At 35.7% G+C, this 24,099-nt stretch overlaps 2 protein-coding genes and 1 long non-coding RNA gene across 3 annotated transcripts; 1 reads left to right on the top strand and 2 right to left on the bottom strand.

Annotated features, from left to right (window-relative positions):
• Nucleotides 1–1,430: 1,430 nt before the first annotated feature.
• LOC141815603 (putative disease resistance RPP13-like protein 1) lies at nt 1,431–3,909 on the bottom strand. The gene is made up of 2 exons (XM_074703555.1): nt 3,561–3,909; nt 1,431–3,396 (listed from the first exon to the last, which is right to left on the bottom strand). Exons 1-2 carry the CDS (start codon nt 3,888–3,890, stop codon nt 1,555–1,557), a joined length of 2,172 nt encoding a protein of 723 aa, XP_074559656.1. The 5' UTR covers nt 3,891–3,909; the 3' UTR covers nt 1,431–1,554.
• A 2,817-nt stretch (nt 3,910–6,726) lies between these two features.
• Nucleotides 6,727–9,190, top strand: LOC141815605 (glutathione reductase, chloroplastic-like). The gene is made up of 6 exons (XM_074703557.1): nt 6,727–6,978; nt 7,266–7,392; nt 7,541–7,685; nt 7,771–7,911; nt 7,997–8,049; nt 9,159–9,190. The coding sequence occupies exons 2-5, from the start codon at nt 7,304–7,306 to the stop codon at nt 8,030–8,032; spliced, it is 411 nt and encodes a 136-aa protein (XP_074559658.1). The 5' UTR covers nt 6,727–6,978; nt 7,266–7,303; the 3' UTR covers nt 8,033–8,049; nt 9,159–9,190.
• A 3,856-nt stretch (nt 9,191–13,046) lies between these two features.
• Nucleotides 13,047–15,357, bottom strand: LOC141815606 (uncharacterized). The gene is made up of 6 exons (XR_012600567.1): nt 15,149–15,357; nt 14,981–15,074; nt 14,846–14,912; nt 14,690–14,761; nt 14,524–14,596; nt 13,047–13,246 (listed from the first exon to the last, which is right to left on the bottom strand). It is a non-coding gene; the product is annotated as an uncharacterized LOC141815606 (long non-coding RNA).
• Nucleotides 15,358–24,099: the final 8,742 nt, after the last annotated feature.

The raw sequence follows: 24,099 nt of genomic DNA on the forward strand, positions 1-24,099 counted from the left end.
CATTTTCTTATCAAATATTAAGGTTTTAGTTTGGTATAATACACATCTATAATTATTTAGAGATTATTGGATTTGCTTACAATAACTTGAGCAAAATTCAAGTCTATAATCTCTTTATTCAGATTTGTATGTATAATTATTTAATATTTTAAATGATAAAATAAAAATGTTATCAAAATTTATATAGAAAATTTTCAAAATTAAGAAAAAAAATCACAAGGAGGAATCTATAATATAATAAGTTATCATAATTTTTTTTACATGTACATCCCTATGTTGCTGCCATGTTGTCATCCTCTGTCATCCTTGTGAACATTCATCCATGCTATCATCATCGCTATTGCCATCCTCTTCATCAGTGAATAACTTGTAACTCCATAAGCTCTTCTGTCTCCATCTCCTCTCCCTCTCCCTTGACATCATCGACACACAAAATGAAAGATAATGATGCATGTGAATAATTTTATGATTTGCCAAAATAAATATTTGTGTATTGATAGAGAGAGAGAGAGAGCGTCTGTTTTTCATACCAAGACATTGCGCATACGCTGTTGTTCTTTAAACCCTTTCTCAAACAAAGGACACTTGTTGTCGAGCTTCACTTGTTTGGAGGGTGACCGGTAACTTCTCGAACCTAAGATTAGGGCACTTTCTTATAATTACAAAATTCAAGGAGGTGAAGTCTTTTAACCCTGTAACAATCCTCAATTTTTCAGAATAATAAATCTCTAAAGTCTTCAGTGAAGGTAGTTGTTTCTGTGACAGATGAACAAATTTCACATAGATATTTGATAATGCCAACTGTTGGAGCGTTGGAAAGCAACACTTGGACATCCACTTATACTGTTTCTGTCTGACAAACCCAATGTTTAAATTTGTCAGTGAATGGAAAATTGAAACATCTGGTACAACACCACTATCCAATGTCATTTCTTTCACTTCAGCAAAAAATTTGTCAGTGAATGACCATCAAATTTCGGAACATCGGAGGAGGGCATTGCACCGCAATTACATAATCATAACCCTATGCTTCAAGGGCAATGTCATTTCACAGAAGACAAAAAGGGCCACTGAGGAAACACGATCAGCTGATAACATGTAGAAATGTCAAGAAAATGAAGATTGGGGAAATCGTCAATCTCCACTCCAACCCACGCTTTCCAATTTGCCATACTGCTAAATTCTAAGCGTTTTAGAGAGGGAAATGCAATTTTGTTTTGGGAAGAAGATGGAGATGCCATTTGCATGGAGCAAAATTCACTTCCCACATGTTGAACGCCATCCATCCTACGTATCTCAAGCTCTTCCAGAGAAGGAAGTTGACCCAACGGTGGAAGTTTATTGCAATTAAGACAATCTTCTAGATGCAAACGGATCAACTTAGTGAAGGATGAAGCGCCCACCCATCCAACAAATCTGACACCCGGATAGAAGAATATTTGAAGGGTCTTGAGATTGACATGCGGTTCCAGGTACTCCAACTGCCACTCTGCATTCTTTTCATCTTTTTTGGAACAGTCAAAAGCATTGTCACACCAACGTAACTCCAAAGAATCAAGATACTTTTTTCGTCTTCAGAGGTGATTTTGAGTTTGAAAATGTGTTCACAGATGTTGAAATATAAATGGAGATATGCCCTCCAAGTTTCATCAAACTATTCAATTCTCCTATGTCGCAATGCTCTTTTTCACAACTGACTTTGAAGTGTTCGAGTGTCTGCAAGTTGGTCAAGTTTCCAATTCCAAATGGAAGAATGGCACCCATCAAAGGAAGCAAAAGATGACGCAGGTTTATCAAATTTCCAATCTGCCTTGGGAATTCACGAATATTTGTAACTTTCAGATCCAGAGTTTGTAAATTGTAAAGGTTGCATATGGACTCTGGAAGACTCCTTATTTTAAAACTCTGTACAGAAAGGTAATGAAGTAGTTTGAGATTGCCCAATGAATACGGTAGCTCCGTGATGCTGATGTGGCTTAACTGTAGTGCTCTTATGTATTTCAATTTTTGGAAAAGATCGTCAAGGACTCCAAAAGTTGTGTCTTGTCTTGAAATAAAAGGTTGCCTCGGTGATTTGTCTCCTACTCTAATAAAAAGTGTCCGCATGAGTTTTAGTTGTCGAAGATCTTTTGTTGTCTCCAGATGTTTTAGTAGATAAGGATCTTCTATGCTCACCCACAAGTGTCGAATCTTTTGTAATTTCTTTGTGTCGAATTTGTTGTCTATAACACAGAGGCATTCATCATGCTCTACATCTTGAGCAAGATCGTGAACAAGATCATGCATCGAAAAAAAGGCCCCTTCAAGATTTAACATTGATCTCTCAGCCAATCTTTTTATGTAATTTCTGCCTATGTCCTCTGCTCTCTTATCTCCATCAAGAGGAAGAAGACCTTGTGACATCCATAATCGGACTATTTCTTCTGAATATAAACGTGTGTCTTTGGGAAACAAGGAGAGGTATTGGAAGCATCTTTTAAGTTGGATCGGCATGCAATCATATGATATTTGAAGTGCTGGTAAAACTCCATTATTTGTTTCTTCTGATTCCCACATCTCATTCTCTAGTATCTCCTCCCATGAATCTATATCTTCTTTGTTTCTGAGAGCACCTCCTAGCACCTTCACAGCCAAAGGTAAACCTTTGCACCTGTCTACTATCTTCCTACCAACGTCTTCAAGATGTGGTTGTAGACTCTTATCTGCTCCTCCCAAAGTGACTCTCTTGAACAATGGCCAACATATATCAAATGGTAAGCAATTCAAGTTGAGAGGACTTCTTGTCTGCATAATTCTGGCAACTTGTCGATTCCTAGTGGTCACTATAACTTTACCCACTTGAGCTGATACTAAGGGCTTTCTTAATTCATCCCAGAGAGTGAATTCTTCATTCCAAACATCATCTAATATCAGCAAAAACTTTTTCCCCTGCAATTTCTCTTGTAATGCATGTTGGAGCTCATATAATTCTTCATGAACTTTCACTTTTGTAAATGATTGTAGGATCTCCTCTGTCAAACTAACAACATGAAAATTCTCAGATACACAGACCCATCCTCTTAAATCGAAATAGCTTTTCACTCTTGGATCATTATAGGCAATCTGAGCTAGTGTTGTTTTACCTAGTCCCCCCATCCCAATTACAGCAATGACAGAAACTCCATTGTCTATTGTATCATCCTCTGACAGCAGCCATTCAACCAGCATATCCTTTTCCTTTTCTCTTCCAAAAATATCTGATTCAACCACTAAAGAGCTCGTTTCTCGGTTCCTAACTAGGGGTGAGGGGCTTCTCTTTCTCTTTCCAGCATTCTTAGGCAACGTTAGGAGTTTCCACTCTTTGGTAATCTCATCAAACCTTTTCCTTATCTCCGCAGCTTTATTTGCAAGTTCATCCTGTGGGGTTTATAATCATGAATCTAAACATCGAAATTATAGATTACAGTATGAATTCCAAAAGATTCATGCATAGGATCTTATTATCATCTAGTTTACAACATATAAGATTAAACTGGAAACAACGGCAAAATCAAAAAAGTAATCACAAAAGAATCGCGTACCTGATCATGTGTCCCACTGTTGCTCTCATGTAGTTGTTTGGAACGCAGTACCTCGTATTCGTACTCTTCTACTACGTCTTCGGCATCATGGGCAACATCTTTGAGCTCGCTGAGCCAAAGCTTTTCCGAGTGACTTTTTGCATGATTCTCCTCCTCTGAGTCATCAAGTTTGGCTTGGATTCTCCTCATCGTCTCTGTCAGCTTACTCATCTCTTGTTCAATATTTCTGCGTGGCGATGAAGAAGAAGATGTTGTTGACGGTGAAGCCAAGCTATGCAGCTTGGCTACCATCGTGGTGAACATGGAAGACAGGAACCCTCCTCCAGCCATGGTTCTTCCCTGTTTCTTGTTGGATATTTTAGGTAAACAAACAAGAAACTAGCGGACTCTGGTGAATTAAGGGATACAAATGATACAAAGCACAAGTCTATGCATCAAGTCTCCCATGATGTAGACTTCTCAACAACACTTTGGCCCATGACTAATTGACATCTATGCGTGTTCATTACGCATGCACCTCTGTTTTATTTTTATCTTTATTTATTTTTTATTTTGAATAATTTCATTGTCAAGTCTGCAAACTCTTTTTTATGAATAATTATTTCTTATAAATTTTAAATAATTTTTTAATGAGAATAAAGTTAGTTTTACCATCAAATATAAAAGTAATTATTTTATGTGAATTTATAAAATTGCTTCGTCAGATCGAATTTCAATCTAACGGAGCTTAAATCTAATGTTAATGGATTGACAGAGTTTAAATCTAACATTAATTAAGTTTTTTTTGCTTAGCTTATTAGTTAATGTTCCAATGAATTTATCAGGCACGATATTGATCATAGTAAATATATAATTTTTATTCTAATTAAGTTTGTTATACCCGCGTAAAGCAACAATGTTAATTCAATAATATTATGGCATGCAATTTAAATCATTTTCCTAAAAGCAATTTGAGTCTTTCATATAAGATGAAAATTTAAGCATAAATTCATGATGCATGTATAAAAAATATATAGAAAATCAGGAGAAAAATAAAATTATGATATCGTTTCCAAACTAAAACGGAAGAGTCTTATTTGTTTGTTTTGTCAGTATTTATGATAAAATAAAAATTATATTTAATATTATTCAATTAATGAAATATTATAATTATTATCTGAATTTATAAAAATGATACTTTGGAAATTATTTTTTGATTTATTTATATTTATTTTTTTAATTAATGATTTCAAACTAAACGAAATTGAAATCAAATGAACTATTTATTACTGATTACCGTCTGCAAACATTTTTTTCCCAGTTAATCAGCCTTTTTTTTAATTTCAGATAACTGTATTTTTAATATGTTTTATTATGTTTTTTCTCAGTTATTATGAATTGAATCATGCTCATTCTATCCCATAATCCCTTCAAAATACTTTCATATACTTATTTATTTTTAAGACGTGTAAATTTCTTTATTTATTTTATTTTTAAGAAACAAAAAAAAATAATTATTTTCTCTCTTAAAAATAAAATTTTTAGAAAAAATTAAACTCTAAATTTGACCTAGTCTAATTCTCTCAATTGTCTAAATGCATTGGGCATCTGGCTTTTTCTCTCCTCCCTTTGTGCCTCAACAAACTCATACCCACCTGAAGATTATAAGATCCAATAAAATGTTCTTGCTCTTCTCAATTTCTTTAACATTGAAATTATATAATATCTGTAAAGAGGTTATATGTATTGATTTTTCTATGAAATTTTATCAAAAATTTGAATGGAAATAAAAGAAATAGAAAAAAAAAGAGACTCCATTGTGAATTGTGAATAAGACTTTAATCCCATATTGAGAATTTCATGATATTATGATTAATTTATAATATATCACAAGTATTGAGATTATATATATATATATAAAAGAAGTGAGTCTCTCTCATTTGTGGCCTTGTAGGAGTGTAAATTTAGAATTTCCATTATATTGAATCAACTTGACTAGTGTGCAAACATAACTTGTGCACATCAAATGACAGACCTATTGAGGCAAAATTTGTCCAGACGAATAAACTAATATTTTACCACCTGAATCCACTTTTTATTTACTGCTTAAGTTTAACAGATGCATTAATGTGCAACTAAACCCTAACCGTCTTAGTAAAATGACACTACAAAAAAACAGGTATTTTGCGACGAACTTTTGGGACGAAAAAATTTCGTCGCCAATTAGCAACGAAATTTGAGACAAATCCATATTTCGTTGCTAATCTGCAACAAATTTTGCGACGAATCCAATATTAGTCGCTAATTTAGCAACTCAATCAATTCGTTGCTGAGTTCGTTGCAAAAAAATAAATCGTCGCTAAATTAGTCGCAATTTGGCGACGAACCGGATTTTCGTTGCCAAATTGGCGACGAAAATCTTGTTCGTCGCCAAATCGGCGACGAATATGATTGTTCGTCGCCAATTTGGCGACGAAAATCTGGTTCGTCGCCAAATTGGTGACGAAAATCCTGTTCGTCGCCAATTTTGGCGACGAATTTGATTGTTCGTCGCCAATTTGGCGACGAAAATCTTGTTCGTCGCCAAATTGGCGACGAATTTTATTTTTCGTCGCCAATTTTGCAACGAATTCTGGATTCGTCCCTAATTTTGGGACGAATTCTGGATTCGTCCCTAAATTATAATTTAAAAAATTTTGGGACGAATCCAGAATTCGTCCCAATTTTGGGACAAATTTAAGGGACGAATCTAGAATTCGTCGCAAAAATTAGGGACGAATTCCATATTCGTCCCAATTTGACAGTTAGGTATAATTTAGCGATCGAACGGACGTCGGTCGCTAAATTAGCGACCGAATCGGCGTTCGGTCGCTAAATTAGCGACCGAATTCCAGTTGGTCGCTAAATTAGCGACCGAACTCCGATTCGGTCGCTAAATTAGCGACTGAACTCCGATTCGGTCGCTAAATTATAATTTAAAAATTTGATTTATTGGGATGAAATTTTGCGACGAACAGCTTATTCGTTGCCAAATTGGCGACGAATATGAAAATTCGTCGCCAAATTGGCGACGAATAAGCTGTTCGTCGCCAATTTGGTGACGAATTCTGCGACGAATCGGTTTTCGTCGCAAAAAACTTAATTAAACCCTAGATCCGAACTTTCCTTTTCTTCTCCCACGCGAAGTTTCTGCTGCCGAAGTCTCTCTCGCCGAATCTCGCTCGCCGGATCTCTCCCTCTCTCCCTCGCCGGATCTTTCCCTCGCCGGAGCTCTCTTCCTCGCCGGAGCTCTTCCTCGCTGGTTCTCTCCCTCACCGTAGCTCTCCCTCGCCGCCGGATCTCGCTGATTTCGCCGGATCTATCCCTCGCCGAAGTTCTCCCTCGCCGGATCTCCCTGATTTGTCGCCGAGATCTCTCCGAAAGCTTTCCTCCTCACGTGGTAACCTTCCTCCTTCCTTTTTCCTCTTTTCTTCGCCGCCGACGCCGTTGTGTCGGACGTCGGGCGGCACTTGTCCCTGGCCGCCGATCGCTGGCCGCCGTTGCCGGCGCTGGCCAGCCTTTGCCGGCGCTGGCTGGCCCTTGCCTGGAACCATTACACCGTCGCCGCGTAACAAGCTAGCAAAGGAATCGTATCCCTTAGTTTTGATATATGGCCATTCTTTACTTGCTCGATCGATCAGATATCTTTATTTCAGTGAATCACCTATGACTATCGTCGTTAAGCAGAAAAGGAAGAAGGTAGGCAGGCGGGCGGGGCAGGCACAATGGCACATGTGCAGCAGCTATTCATGTCTTTCATTACTAGTACTGTTTGTGGGCTTAATTGCATGTTGTGTGGACACACTTTGAGAGGGTAACCGCTTTCTCTTTAATTTTTCCCCCACCTTCATAGCTCTTGTTGGGGTACTTTGGCAAACAAAATATTGTCGCTACATTTTAGCGACAAAAATATCAATTGACATTTTTATCATTTAACTCTTTCATGATTTTTGAACACCAAGGAGAAAGTCCACCAGCTTTAGGCCTCTTAAGGCTACCCTCTCTGGTCTGCCTGATCGTGTGTTTATGAAACTCATCGTGTGTGCAAATACAAATAAAGTATTAGGTGTTCACATGTGTGGGGACGATGCACCAGAGATTATACAGGTTAGTGTCCTCTAGTTCAAGTGCATGCTTTTCTATTCTGGTTTCCCCAATTTAGCCCACAAAGTTTAGTTTCATATACTTTCAGGGGATTGGTATTTCTGTAAAAGCTGGACTAACGAAATCAGATTTTGATTCCACTGTTGGAATTCACCCAACCTCCTCAGAGGAATTTGTGACAATGAGGAACCCAACTCGGAAGATTCGGAAGGATTCAGCTCCAGTTGTGGTTTGTCAATTATTATAATTTGGTGTGGATGTTTTGAATTGTTTCTTCTCAAGGCTGATAATGTTCCTATTGGCATGTTATCTAGGAAATGAGTGGCGACAGGATAAAATCAGCAGGATAAGTAGTACATGACATCAAGTAGGTTATTGGATTTACTCATACACTGTGACAAAAACATTAATTTCTCTGATGCTCATATAAGTCTTACTTGTACCCTTGCATTTATTTGAGCATAATACAACTTTTGCCAGAATAGATTCTATTCATGACCTTTCTCAAAAGGATGGTTACTCTTTGCACGAACTGGTTGGTTTTGCATATGTACAACTATATGTTTCTTTTGAACTTGCAAAAGTTTTACTCATAATCACTGCTGCTCTTTTGAGCATGATAAACACTTTTGTTGCCAGAACAATCTGTTATCATATTTCTTGGATATGTAGTTGCTTCATTGATATATTCTGGAAATAGTAGACTGTATATGTCTAAGTGTATGTTACTCTTGATGAAAGTTTTGGTTATTTTGATTGATATCACTCTATCAAATACAATAATTTGCTTTCTCAAGTAAAGGATGCTTTCATTGTATTCACGCAAAATATCATCAATGTTTAGCACATGTTCAAATTTTCTTCATTCATGAGTGAAAACATTTCAATTATCCTAGATGAAATGCCACCCTTTTTCGGGGTTTCGGATATAAAATTAACTTTCTTTGCTATATTCTTAAAATCTTCAATCAACCCAAAAATTCCCCAGTTTGTCAATATAATTAAATAAAGAAGAGTCTTCTTGCATATGGTTGCAAAGTTTGAAATGAGCTTTTCTTTAGGATTTCAACTTTTTGTGCTGATGAAGAACGTTGATCTAGCAGAACATTTAAAATGACATTTCTTGTTTTGTTACTCTTGCAGGAGAAACATCTTGCTACCAGTAAGGAATCAGGAATTAGTTATACAACTTCATTGATTAATTGATAAAAATATTGCTTATACCATATTAGTTATACAACCAGGAGAGGACCAGGAGAATTTCAAAAAATGTCAATTGATAAAAAACAACTTCATTGATTAACTTTCATTCATTTTAGCTACTACCATATCAGATCAAAAATCATGAAAGGACGATTCTTCGTAGCCTAGTTGTGTATTAATTAATTTTTTTTCATAATTAGTATTGCTTTAATTTTTTTAATTTATAAATATTTTATTTTTTATTGATTAATATTGTACTTTTATTTTGAACAGGGTTGATGAAACCAAGGATGACTAAGAAGTAAGTTTTTACATTTTATACTTGTACAACATAAAGTTATAATATTTTTGTTTTCTTATGTAGGAAAAGAAAAAAAAACTACGATGAAGAAGAAAGTGATGCAGAAAGTATTATCCGAGGCCGATGCCGTGGACGGTGATACTTTTTGTTTCTTATCATTTTGATACTTTATTATGAATGGATGTTATGTTTGGATGATGTTATGAATTGTTTGATACTTGGGAGTAATTGTTATGGTGTTATGGATACTTTTGTTATGTTTGATACTTTGGATACTTTTTGTTTATTGTATATATGATGTTATGGATTGTTATGATAATTAGAATGTGTTTAAATGTTGATATGTGAGTAATTGTAATATAGGATGTGATAGGATGTGAATTATGTGATGATTGTAATTTGGAATGTTTGTATATGTAAACAGGATCCATATTTTGAAGAAATAAATTGAAACTATGATTTTTTTTTAAATTTAGCGACGAATTTTGCGACGAATCATGAATTCGTTGCAAATATATCGGAAAATAGTGTTATATCGTAATTTGGCGACGAAAAACTACTTTTCGTCGCCAATTGGTGACGAATTTTAGTTTTTCGTCGCCAAATTCGTCGTAAATTGACCGTAAAATTCTCTTCTTTTGCTCATCCACTATGGCGACGAAAGAGATTTTCGTCGCCAAATTTGGGGACGAAAATCAGAATTCGTCCCCAAATTGGCGACGAATTCTAATTTTCGTCCCCAAATTGGCGACGAATTCTAATTTTCGTCCCAAAATTTGGCGACGAATTCTGATTTTCGTCCCCAAATTTGGCGACGAATTCTGATTTTCGTCCCCAAATTTGCGACGAATTCTGATTTTCGTCCCAAAATTTGGCGACGAATTCTGATTTTCGTCGCCAAATTTGGCGACGAATTCTGATTTTCGTCCCAAAATTTGGCGACGAATTCTGATTTTCGTCGCCAAATTTGGCGACGAATTCTGATTTTCGTTCCAAAATTTGGCGACGAATTCTGATTTTCGTCGCCAAATTTGGCGACGAATTCTGATTTTCGTCCCCAATTTGGCGACGAATTTGGCAACGAAAGATATTTTCGTCGCCAAATTTGCAACGAATTTATAATTTTTCGTCGCCGAGAGTTGCGACGAGCCATTTGCAACGAAAAAAAGTTCGTCGCAAATTTCGTCGCAAAAAAATTTGGCGACGAAAATTTTTGATTTTTTCGTCGCCAAATTCGTCGCAAAATGCCTATATTTTTGTAGTGTGACCGACCAACATGCGCATCAAACGACAAACCAATCGAGGCAAATTTTGCCTCGATGTATTTTACAACCTGAATCTATTTTTACTTGCTGCTCAAGTATAACAGATGCATTAATGTGTGACTAAACTCTAAACCCTAACAATTTTAGTGAAACGGTTGACTAGTGTGCAAACGTAACTTGTGCGCATCAAATGACGGACCTATTAAGGCAAAATTTGCCCAAATGAATCAACTAATATTTTACCACCTGAATCCACTTTTTATTTGCTGCTCAAGTGTAACGGATGCATTAATGTGCGACTAAACCCTAACCGTCTTAGTAAAATGATAGACCAACATGTGCGCCAAATGGCAGACCAATCAGGGCAAATTTTGCACCGACGTATTTTACAACCCAAATATATTTTTTTACTTGCTGCTCAAGTGTAACAGATGCATTAATGTGTGACTAAACTCTAAACCCTAACCGTTTTAGTGAAACGGTTGATCATTAATGATCAGTAGCTAACATTTCAACCCGACAAGTAAAGATGATAAATGACCTTTATTCGATCATTTACTATAGTGGAGATATAGAACTCCTATATAAGGAGGTTATGACTTTGACCAGACAATAACAGATACAACTTCCACCTTCATCCTCTCATTTCTTTCTTTCTGTTGTGTACTCCGCTCAATAGTTCTACCAATGATAGCATTTGGATATAAGCTTAGTTTGTCTCGACCAACTTGTGTTTGGTGGTGATCATGATTTGCTGTTATATCTTGGGAAATAAACATCCTTTATAATCTCTAAGCACCACCGAAGGGATCAAGTGAAATTAATGACCTATCATTGATGGTCGTTGGAGGGGATGAATTTATTTTAAAGAAATTGTGTCAAATGCAAACCTTGATATTTCCTTTTCCTGACTCGGTGTCTCAAGTTCCCACTTGGACTCAATATTTGTCATCGCTCTCTCGACACGACTGACTTGGTAGTTGGGCGACACATCCACTCAAGAGTACTTGGTGACTCGGCAACCATCTTGGGCATTCGACATTCCGACTCGGCAACCCACTTGTGGCACTCGGAAGTATTCGGCTAGTGACTTCCTAATCAGACTTGGGAAGCATTCAATCCTCATACTCATGAGCACTCGGCATATAGTCATTGACGTCCCACTCAAAATTGTGGGATAACTTCCAACCTATCGTTTAATTTCATTTTCTCTCATTTTTCGTCATTTACATTTTATATTCCATTTTAATTAGTTTTCCTACAACAAAATGCCATTATAAAATATGTAAATATTTTTTTAAATATTGTTAAATATTAAAACTCAAAAATATTTATATATATATATATGGACAAGTACGTGGAATATTATAAATCAAAATTATTTTGTATTTTGTAATGATATATTTACCAAAATTTCTCTATTCTTAAAATTTTTTTTTTCATTTTATTTAGAAGTTAATTATCATGCATCATTTCTTTGAGAGGAAGCAATTCACATGAAGGGAGAAGACCGCTTATTTATCTCCACATATGGTCGTGGGACCAACCGTGCGAGGCCGCTGGGATGACGGACTTCACCTTAGGATGTGTTTGGTTGGGAGTCATCGGCGATTACTTAGGTTATCCATCCAAAGTTATCAACCAAAACCTTGTTTGATTTAGGTAATCGACGATTCCCAAGTAATGTTTTATGCTCGACACGTCAACATACGTCAGCAAAAGAGGGCATCCAACCTGGAATTGGAAAACCAAGGAAAACTTAGGGGGCGTTTGGTTTGGTCATCTTCTGTTTTTATTTTTTTATTTCCTAGAAATTATTGTTTGCTTTGTGTTTTTCAATTTCATTCTCTGAAAAATGAGAAGACATTCTCTAAGAAAACAGAAAATGATAAAATATCATAGAAACTACAGGAAATACAAAAACGCGGCATTTTCCCCCTTCTCTATCGTCGCCTCCGCCTCCTTCTCCGCGATTGTCTCCAGCACCGCCCGCACGACAACGAGCTCCTCACTGGCCACCGACTCCTTCTGCGCTTCCTCAATCGACACTTTGTCCTCCTCCTTGATCGGCCATGACCCAACTCCTAAGGTTCCAATGGCGAGAAAACCCTTGAAGATCTCCTCCATCGTCGAATCCCCCCTGGCCGCCTCCTCCCTCGTACAACTCCGCATCGAGATCGAGGCCCCGCGCGCGAGCATGAAAAGGCTCGTATTGTCGCCGCCGGCGCCGGTGGAGATCCTCATTAGGCGACTTTCGCCCGCCGATGCAGATACACACGCCTGCTAGCCCTAGCCGTGCCAAAGAGTGCACTTTAGTAGATGAATGCGGAATGCAACTAAGGTATGCCTCTCACAAGTTTTCCATTTCAGGCTTCTTGTTACGCCCCGGGAGACAGCTTTCCGAGAAATTTCGGCAGCATCTCCCCTGTAACAATTGACTTTCCCTGAATACATACACATATAAAGAATCCATAACAGACTATGGATATATATATATGACAGAAATGAAAGAACAAGTGACACTCATGCCATACATCCACCTAAAGTGATCCACACGACCACTAATAGCATCACCAAGTCCAGTATATCAACCACACATGCATATCAACTCCATTAAAAATCCGATAGACAACTCGAGTATGGAAAACAAATATCGAATCATCGGAAAACCAGATACCCAAATAGAAAACACAACCAAAAGTCTAATAAGTCCAAATACACTGATACTGTAAAGAACATAAACCCAAAACACAAGGGTTTAGGACTAGCAGTGCAGCTCTCCAGACGGCATCAATCTGAAACAGACATACAAGTAAACGGGGTGAGTTCCAAAAGAAACTCAGCGGGTATCTAGCAGTTATGTGTATAAAAGCTATCAATAGTAATATCATGCTGTACAGTCTACTGAAAGGTAAATAGATATGAAAACTGAACAATAGTAGATCTGTACATACCAGAGTCTGATAATCAAGTAGTAAGGTGAAAGTAGTCCCAAAACCAATACATAGGTCTCCTGTATATGCATGTCATCCAAGTGCATCAAACAAGTGCAACAATCACAATCAAATGCAATCAGTGCAGTATGCACATGGTGCAATGCATGTCCTGGTCACCCCTAACGCCAGTCAGATCAGTCACCCCTATAATGGTGAGGTAGAGTGGAACTACGCCAGTCAGATCGCTCATCCACAGTGGTGAAGTCGCGTGGGTAGAGCTGTGACCTCTGTGCACTCTGCCGTCACTGCTCCTGCGCGACCGAGTGGACAGGATGTCCTCGAGGTGTACACCTATCCTGATACCCCAATCATAAGTGGGGGAGCAAGCTCTCATCTCCTGGTCACAATGACAGAGGAGGGATCCCTGTATGCTACCACGCTACGAAACCACTATCCTGGGTGGCCTAGCGGAGCTCCTGTCAGGGCAAGTATGCACCAACCTAAAGGTTCCACTAACCCATGAGTGGAATGTGTGTGTAAATCATATACGAGCGACGGGCTCAAACTGTGCTACCACTATAATAGGAGCGACTTAACTAAAATAGGAGCAGGAGCCGATGAACACAAGACATGCAATTACACACATCCTTTGGTTGGTAGCCCGCATATAACTGACGCCGGACTCAACAACAATGGAATCCCGCACGTCAGTATGAAATATATGCAAGCATGATGTATGACACTAGTCCATGCATCATATATCCCACTACATATCCAAATAATATGATCCATGCACCACCTATCCAACTACAGATCCATATCATATGCTCCAATAATCAGAATGCTATAAGGCCTCCTATCTAGCATATAAACAGGTAGCAGGTGATGTCAGAATCAATGGAGATCGGATAACCAAAGCATGTCAAAGGTATCAGATGATATCAAGATAACTGAATACTGATAAATACAATAACCAAAAATGTATCCGATACTATCAGGTAGCAGTAATAACCGATATCAAAGTCTGATCAAAGTAGCAAGTAAAATAGGTATGAACAGAAACATGAATTACTGATAGTTAGCAAATTACACATATCCTAAAGACATATCTATAAAAGATAAGTTAAGGTACCCGCCTTCCGGTTGATTGCGAGTAATCGCAAAGAATCCACTGATAATGTCCGCAACCAATCTACTCCAAATCAAGTCCTGCAGGTATTATCACAACCTCTAAATATCCAAGGCAAATCCACAACATCCATTGCTAATTAAAATAGATCCTAACCAATTCAACAAACTTACCTCAGATGGAGTCTCTTCCTTGCTGCCTCAACCCACCGAAACAACTCCGATTCAATCGGATTCTTACACAATCTGTAAAATCCAATCAAATCCAGAAATCAACACCATTTCAAGGACAAACCCTAAAACCAAGACCTCCTTGAATCAACCACTTACCATATCTTTCTCTTCTTTCCCATCTCTGGCCGAAACAAGGAAATCCATCGGATTCCAAAATCCAACTCTGAAATCCGGAAGAATCATAGAATTAGGCTTAAGAAAACCCTAGATTCAAGATCTAAACGAGCTTACCTCTAATCGATTCCAAATCGAGCTCCAGATCCCTTCTTCATTCTTGGCCAAACCAAGAAACCCCACCGGAAACACTCAACCAAATCAGCCCCCTCTGATTCAAGATTTGAAAACGTAAAACTAAAGATCCAAGCTCAAATCAAGCATAATCCGAAAACCTAGCCTTACCTATCAGCTTATTGCCTTTCGGTTTGCCGCCGCCCTGCCCGATCTGCCTCTGCTTGACGGCGCACCTCCGCTCGATCAACGACCCGCCAATCCCAGCTTCGATCACCGGTGATCCTCTTCAAATCTAGCACCGGCGTCGGCAGCTCCTTTAGTTGGCGTCGGCGGAGAAAGGAGGAAGGAAGGCATTCGCTCGGAAGAAGGCAGAGAGGATATCGCGATCGGGATGCTACTGTAGCTTCCCAACCGGTCTTTTATCTCTTCCGTAACGGGTCATGATCCATTAAGCTCACACCCATTAACCCTAAACCAATAACCCTTTAGCCATTTAGCTTTTAATCTCTTAATCTTTCCAGCCGAACCGGTTGAACCAAACCCAAACTGAACTAATCCCTAGTGAACCAGTTTATATTTTTCGGTATCTTACACTTATGTTGTGGTAATACATTACACACTAAGGTACGTGGGCTTACAGGTTGACGCGGCGGAGCTCCAAGAGAAGCTTCTCTCCTGCTACAGCAACTCTGAACTTTGTTACTTTATATCTAATTATTTAATAGAAAATTTTATCATGAAATATCTATTCATATGAAATAATTATTTTAAATTCAAAATAAAATAATTATTTATTAATCTATTTCGAAAATAACTTTACTTATCAATTTCATATTTCTTCCTATAACATAATCGATTGTTTTAATAATTTAATTAGACCAACTAAATAATAAATTAGTTCAGTCGATACTCGTATAGACGTGGTCAATTAATCTAATTATATTGAACGTTCCAAACTATTTTAAAATATCTTTTATTAAAAAAATTATTTGATTTATAATTTTTCATATTAACAAATCAAATGTATTTTTCAATTTTCTTTTCTAGGAAATAGAAAATAGTATATCATACCAAACACATTTTCTGTTTTATTAAAACTAGATCAGAAAATAGAAAAATAAAAAATAAAAAATAAAAAAAATCAAACTAAATGCCCACTTATAATTGCTAAAGAGAAGACCGCACAAACTCACACCATTCTATAAAAAAAAAAGCACCTTTACTTTTTTTTTACAAAAATTACATTTATAATAAAAACAAATGAAACCTAGGTCAGAAACAAAATGTACGTTCTCTTTATTGCATTGTAGTCGTTGTCAAAATTTATGATAAAAATAAAATTGTATTTAATTTATGAAATATTATAATTATTATCTGATTACATAAAAATGATAATTTGGAAATAAGTTTTTGATTTATATGTATTTTTTAATTAATGGCTTCAAACCAAATACAATTGAAACAAATTAACCATTTATGACTAATAATTGTCTACAAATATGCATTTTTTTATAGTTAAAACTTTCAAAGACTTATTTGTTTTTAAATTTATAAGATGTGTAAATTTCTTTATTTTATTTTAAGAATCAAGAGAAAATCTCTCTTAAAAAGAAGATTTATATAGAGAAAATTAAATTTTAAATTTGACTAGTCTATTTCTCTCAATCGTCAAATGCCATTGGGCATCCGATTTTTTCTCTCCTCCCTTGTACCTCAACAAATTAATACCACCTTGAAAATTATAAAATCCATAAAATATTTTATTTCTTTTCAATCTTTTTGGTATTGAAACTCGGTTTTCTCTTTCTTTGATGATCATGTTGAATAGTTATCGCAAAAGGTACGAAATTTCTTTTCATGCCGACTCAATTCCATCTTTATTTGAAACAATTTCGATTGGGCTTGAAAACATAAAGAGGGAGTTTTTTTTGTTTTAGCCCTTTATTTTACTTAAATGACAATATTGTTGATTTTACAAATTTGCATGTTTTTCAAGAAATAAAGTAAAATAAAGGGTTTAGGGCGATTGGACAGACAACAATCGTACCAAGGATGATTTAAGTGACATCATGGAAACACATCTCATTCTTCAACACTCTGCAAACTAGCAAATGAAGAGATCAAGGAACGAATGACAAAAGGATTACGTTGGTATTGTGATGAAAAGTTACACTGTGGTAATCAATGTAAGCAAAAAAAAATATTGATAATTGAACTAATAGAGAATTCTGAAAAAGAAGATGATTTCATTGAAGGTGAAATATAAGAAAATTCAGACAAAATTCAAGATGACTCTTTGGCAATATCAGTCCATGTCTTAAAAGGACTATAAACTTCCCAAACGATGAAGGTAAAAGAATTCATTAAAAAACAATATAGTTATAGACTCAGGGAATACTAGTACTTTTCTAGACTCAACTTTGGGACATCTACAATTGATGTCCAAGTGGTAGATGGAAGATCACTTACAAGTCTAGGAAAGTGTGCTAATGTTAGAATTTTCTTACCTAACAATGTGTTTCCAAGATTAAGGAAAAGAAGTTTGCATCAATGGTAAGAGACAAGATACTATCACACCAATTAGTAATCATCATATAGAGTGATTATTAAAGAAAGATTGCTACATTTTTTTCATGCAATTCTTCATCAAAAAGGAACCTAGCGATACATCATATACTTCCCAAGAATTAGAGATATTTTTTTTCAAAATTTGCTAAGATATTTGCTGAGCCAAAGGGACTTTCTCCACCACGTTCACATGATCATCGTATATCTCTAATACTAGAGAGTGCACAACAAATGTTAGGTCTTATCGCTATTCCTACATTCAAAAGGAGTAAATTATACAGGAGATGCTTCAAGCTGTATCATTCACCCATGTGTAAGTCCATATTCCTCTCTAGTGCCACTTGTATAAAAGAAAGACAAAAATTGATGAATGTGTGTGGATTACCGTGTACTTAATAATAGTGTACTTAATAATGTTACAATCATTGATAAACCTCAGAATAAGGATTTGGCTTTTGTGGCTGGGTAATATTTTGGAAAGTGTATGGTACTCTGGTTGCCAAAACCGTAGGGATTAGGTTTTGCCTCTTGTTGAGTGGTATCAAGAAATTTGCAACGAGATCCATATTGGCAACTGAAAAAAAATCAGTATTAGTTAAGTGGCTGGTGAATTTTAACCAATTAACATTTACATGAACTGAATAAACAACACCAACAAATTAGAGACAAGTACGTGAAAGACCAAGATAGCTGCAATGTTACGGAAGAATTATGGATATAATGCCGTAAATTGCTGATCCACCTTGCTTGTAACTTATCAATGATTTCTATGATTATTAATAAAAAAAACTTAAATTCTCATCCAAATTCATGTGCTCATGGGTAATTAAATCGTCATCATTGTCAAGACATGTTTTTTCCTACCTATTTGGTCCCATTGAGTTTATGCAAAATGCCTAGTAAAATCATAGGAAGTTAACTGGCAAATAAAAAGGCTTTAAGAAGAAAAAAAAAAATCAAAGAAGAGCAGGCAAAACCTTGACTTTCATTGACAAGCAGGATTCTGATTCTTAAGATAGATAACAGCTGGTCCAAAAAAGGGAAGAGAAAATGCGTAGCAATCATGAAAGCGCGAAAGTTGAATTTACCTTCCGCGCTGAAAATTCCTACAGAGCTCCTTCTTCCGATTCATCCCGCAGCGAACCTTGAATCACGGCCCTTGTTTGCCCATGGAGCGGAGAAGAACAATTGGCACAAAGAGATACTTCACTTCCGCCCATGGATCAGTGTCTTGAATAAGCGATTTCGCCCTAGACTGGAAAAAAAAATTCAAACCTCGCGAACTCCAACACAAGTTGGGCGCTAGGGTTCTAAAAGCCAGCGTCGCGGCCCTTTTTCTCCTGGATCGCACGCCGCGCACGCAAATCAAACGAAAACTGAGTCAGCATTAATTTTGACTCGGTCTCAGTTAGACAGACAAATGATAAATCACAGAAAATGGCGATTTAATTTGGATTATGAGGGCTAATTTGAGGATTTTATGTATTTTTTAAGTTGGAATTTATATTTGTTTTTTACGCGAAATAAATTTAAGTGATGCTACTTATCACAACATATTCCCGTATAAATTGGGAATTTTCCGTTCAATCACAATCACACATTCAATCACAATCATCCATTCAATCTAGGATAAAAATTTTAAAATACTGCTTATTTTCACAACATTATCACAATTTATTGTGACAAATTTTTAAAATATTAAAAATTTCAAAATATAAATAATACTTCATCCCTTTTATCCATTATAATAATTTTAACTAAAATAATTTTTATTTAATTAAAATTACTATACATTGGGCATTATTATATCAATTTTTTTATTTAATTAAAATTATTTTAATTTGAATAAAATCACTTTAACTTGATTAAATTTGCTTCAATATCATTATAATATATTTATTCAAAATTATTAATTTTAGTCAAAATTAGTATAATATATAACAGTAGTGCTTAAAGTTGTTATAAATAATTTTAGTCAAAATTAGTATAATATATAACTGAGTATGTTTCATGCCTGATTCCATGTTCAACATAAAACTCAGCGAATGATGAAACATATTTATATTCTCAATTATTTCGAATATCTTCTTATTAAGATGATTTTCAATCTCAGTTTTATAGAGAATAAATTTTTCTATAATATCATCATTACTTTTTAGAAAATACACATAACAGAATTTTATATTATCATCTATAAAAGTAATAAAATATTTATTTCCACCATGTGTTAGAACCCCTTTTAGGTCGCACACGTTTGTATGGATTAAATCGAGTGGCTCTGTGTTTCTTTTAATATATTGAAAAGATGACCTTATCATCTTCGCTTCAATATAAGTCTTACATTTTTGTTTCGGGTCAAGTAAGAATGTCGAAATGTTTTATATGTTAATTAATCTTCACATCAAATTGTAATTAACATGACCTAGTGTACTATGTCAGAACACAGATGACTCAAGTATATAAAAGAAAGAACTTTCATTTTTATTCATTTTAGGCCCAATGGTCATTACACTAAGTTTAAAAAGCTCATCATTTTCATACCCCTTCCCTACAAACATTCTATTTTTGGACAACACTACCCTGTCTGACTCAAATACATTGCAAAAATCATACTTGCTTGAGAGTGATCCGGACACCAGATTCTTCCGAACCTCCAGAACATACAACACTTTGTTCAGGGTTAAGTCCTTGCCCGAAGTCATCTTCAGCACCACTTTTCCACGGCCCTTGATCTCCGAGGTTGCTGAATTCCCCATATACAGTTTATCTCCATCTTTAACTTCTTCAAAGTCGTGGAGAAGTTCCTTGTTGCAGCACACATGTTCGGTGGCTCCTGTATCAATCCACCACTGTCGTGGGTTCGAACCGATGAGGTTCACTTCAAAAATGACGGCGCAAAGATCCATATCCGGTCCCTCGCTCATATTAGCCTCTTGCTTCTTCTTTGGCTTTCTGCAGTCCAAAGATTTGTGACGATTTATGACCAACACGGTCACAATTAAAGCATTTCCCTGTAAATTTCTTTTTGCTAATGCCTCATTTAGGCTTCATCTTGGAAGACTTTGACTTCTTCCGTTTTGATCCCTCGCCATGTTTGACAACATTGGCTCTGACCACTGACTGAGTGAATGATCGTTTGTCTGAGCTCCTGTTGTCATCCTCAATCCGGAGTTAGACGATGAGCTCCTCGATATTCCTTTCTTTTGTGCTTTAAATAATTCTTGAAGTCCTTCCAACCAGAAGGGAGCTTCTTTATGATTGCTGTCACCTGGAAGGTCTTACTCAACACCATGTCTTCTGAGTGAATCTCGTGTAGGATCACTTGAAGCTTATGGACTTAGCTGATCACCGTCTTGGAGTCCACCATTTTAAAGTCCAGGAACTGGCCAACAACAAATTTTTTGGCCCCCGCATCCTCTATTCTGTATTTTCGGTCTAAGGATTCCCATAATTCCTTAGCCGACTTCTTTGTGCAGTATACATTATACAACGCATCTGCCAAACAGTTACGGATATAGTTTCTGCAAAGAAACTCCGAGTGTGTCCAAGCCTCCACATCATTGAAGGTTTAGGCATCCAAAGTACCTTCAAGCACCTTGGTGGTTCTTCTGTTAAGAACCTAACCAGATTAAGAGTGGTCAAGTAGAAAAGCATTTTCTGCTGCCACCTCTTAAATTCAATCCTATGAATTTCTCCGACTTCTCGGCATGATTGATTGAGACTGACCCAATCGTTACAGTAGGAGTCGTTACTTGCACCTATTGAGTAGTAGGATCTGCTACCGTCCTCTCAACTTGGTCCACCGTCATCGCAACAGATACGGATTCTGTTTTAAGTTTTGTTGGACAATCTATGCCGAGAGGGCTGAGAGGCCGAGACGGCGACTGTCAAGACGCCGAGTACTGAGATGCCGAGTGGCCGAGACGTCGAGTGTTGAGTGGCTGACTGCCAAGACGCCAAATGACCCAGACGCCGGGTGGCCAAGACGCCGAGTGGCCAAGTCGCCGACTGCCAAGATGTCGAGTGCCAAGACGCCGAGTGCCTAGACATCGAATGGCCGACTAGATGATGTCGAGGTTTGCGTTCAACATAGTATCCTTAAAATAGATTCGTCCCCTCTTAAGTGCTTTCGAAGGTGATGGACGACTGACTATTTCCCAGGATACAACGACAACACCGGTAAAACGATCAAGCACAGATCGTTTCCGACGAACTAATTACACCCAAAGACTATAATCGGAGAGGGGAAGCAGAGGAAAGGGAAGCAGAGAAAAGAAAATGAGATGATTTCTTTCTCACATTGCTTCCCCTTTTATAATATATCTCCCATTAATTTTCAATTAATGGTATAATTGAAGGATTAATAGCTTAATTTGAAACGTCAGTAATAATACTCGACCGTTTCAACGCCAGGTAATTAACTCGTCCATTAATTTATACGTTAAAAAAAAGAACAAGATGACAAATGTTGGTTGATCCGCTTGGGTCAATTATGTCCTAACCGATCATACATTCAACACGTGTAGGTCCCGCTCGCACATGAGTCACCTTGCAAGTAATGCAATTTGGGCCCTGGATTTACACCCCCTATACACCCACGCATGAGAGAGAGGCTCTCCCCATGTGATACATTAATGCTTGTGATACATTATAAACCAACCAAGTTATCTCTCAACTATCAATGTGGGACTAAAACTCCTTCATATGAGAGTCTTCTCCATCTTTTCATTTCATTGTTTTCATTCACATTTCCAACAAATATATCATGTAATAATATATCTATTATAATAAAAAACAATATAGATTTTATTATATTTTATATAATTACAATAATTTTATTTAAAAATATTTATTTTTTAATGGAACTAAACAATGGAATTTTGTTTGATTATGTCACATGAGTCATTTATAACCCATCTAATCCGTTTAAATAAATCAGACGTAAATGAGCAAACTCACTTATAAACCGTTTGTGTATGATTTAAAAATATTTTAAAGTGCTTACTATAAATAGATTAGGATCGAGTTTAGATTAAATGAGTTCTGAGTCAATAAGATACAACTTATAATTGTCTATCTAAATTGCCACCTCTAATTGTGATATTTCAGTAAAAGATAAAATTTGTCACCTCAACAGTCTTACACGATCAACCCCACGACCATCTGTGAGAAGGTAAATCAAAATTACAGTTGACCACTACGAAGGAAAATATTACCTCACTTCATCGAAATTCGACCCATTTCAGTAAATCTATTTCGTAATAATCAACTTAACCATATCCCAAAGGTACCCCTAGCTGTGAATTGTGATATTGAAACTACAAAAGTTTGTCTCATTTACATTGTCTTTGTTAAGCATGCATAGAAACACAACACGTTAATTATTTTATGGATGCAAGTGATGTTATTCATTATCCGGTAAGGTATAAGTTTTAATCTTGAAGTTAAAATATGGAAGTCATTTTGATAGACTTAATTAGTCAACCTTTTTAGGTACTCATACAACTTTGATCGATCCCATGAGATAATTTAATAGCATTGAGGACGACTTAATTATTCATGAGGCTCTATACAAAAAAAAAAAAAACCTTTAATAATTTTTAAAATATTTAAATTTTCACTCTCACTCTTTTTTCCATACGAACTTGATCGGCATCAACGGATTTACATTTTTTTAAAAAATAAAAAATTAAAAAATAATTTTTATATAAAATTTAGTTTTTTTTAGATATAAAATTACTAATTAAATTTTTATATTTAAGCTTTCATAATAATTTTTTTCAATTGATAAAATTATTAAATTATTAAATCTTTCTTGAAATAGAATGCAAATAAAATTTTATTAATTTTATTTTTTTTAAAAAATTCTATCGAACCTAATCTAACATTATTGTCAATAATATTTTATAAATTATTCATGAAAAATAATTTATTTTTTTTTAAATTTGGACTATCATCTACATGGATATAATAAAAATATTAATTTTTATTTTGATTAATTCAAATGAGCACTTAGATAAATAATCTATCCAAATTGTTTTAACAAAAATTATGTAAGAGATTATTGTCGGACATTAAAAAATAATCTCTAAGTATCGTATTAAATATTATTGATTAATAAAAATATATGAAAATGATTCATGTGCAAAATCTAAAATTTTCATTTAAAAAAATATGAAGAATCAAGTAAAATATTAAAATTAATAGAATTAATATATCTCCACAATAGTATGATATTGTTCATTTTAAATTTAATTAAATTCTCATGATTTTATTTTTAAATTTTATCTAAAAAAAATCTCGTATCAATAAAAATATTTTACATTTTATAAACTCACGATCTTCTTCATTTATTTTTAATATGAGATTTTAATTGTAATCCCAACAAAAAAGATTGTGGAGCACAAGAGGAGAAGGATATGAAATCATCAACAACTACGAGAGCATATGTTTTGGAGAGATTAATGTAGGAAAAGGAAAGAATTGATTAAGTTTTAAAAAATAATATATGTAATAAAAAATCTACAACAAATAAAATTAAAATAATTTAA

This window comes from Curcuma longa, chromosome 21 (assembly GCF_044706935.1).
Source record: "Curcuma longa cultivar G26 ecotype Majalengka, Jawa Barat chromosome 21, ITB_CL_G26_1.1, whole genome shotgun sequence".
Lineage (NCBI taxonomy): Eukaryota > Viridiplantae > Streptophyta > Magnoliopsida > Zingiberales > Zingiberaceae > Curcuma > Curcuma longa.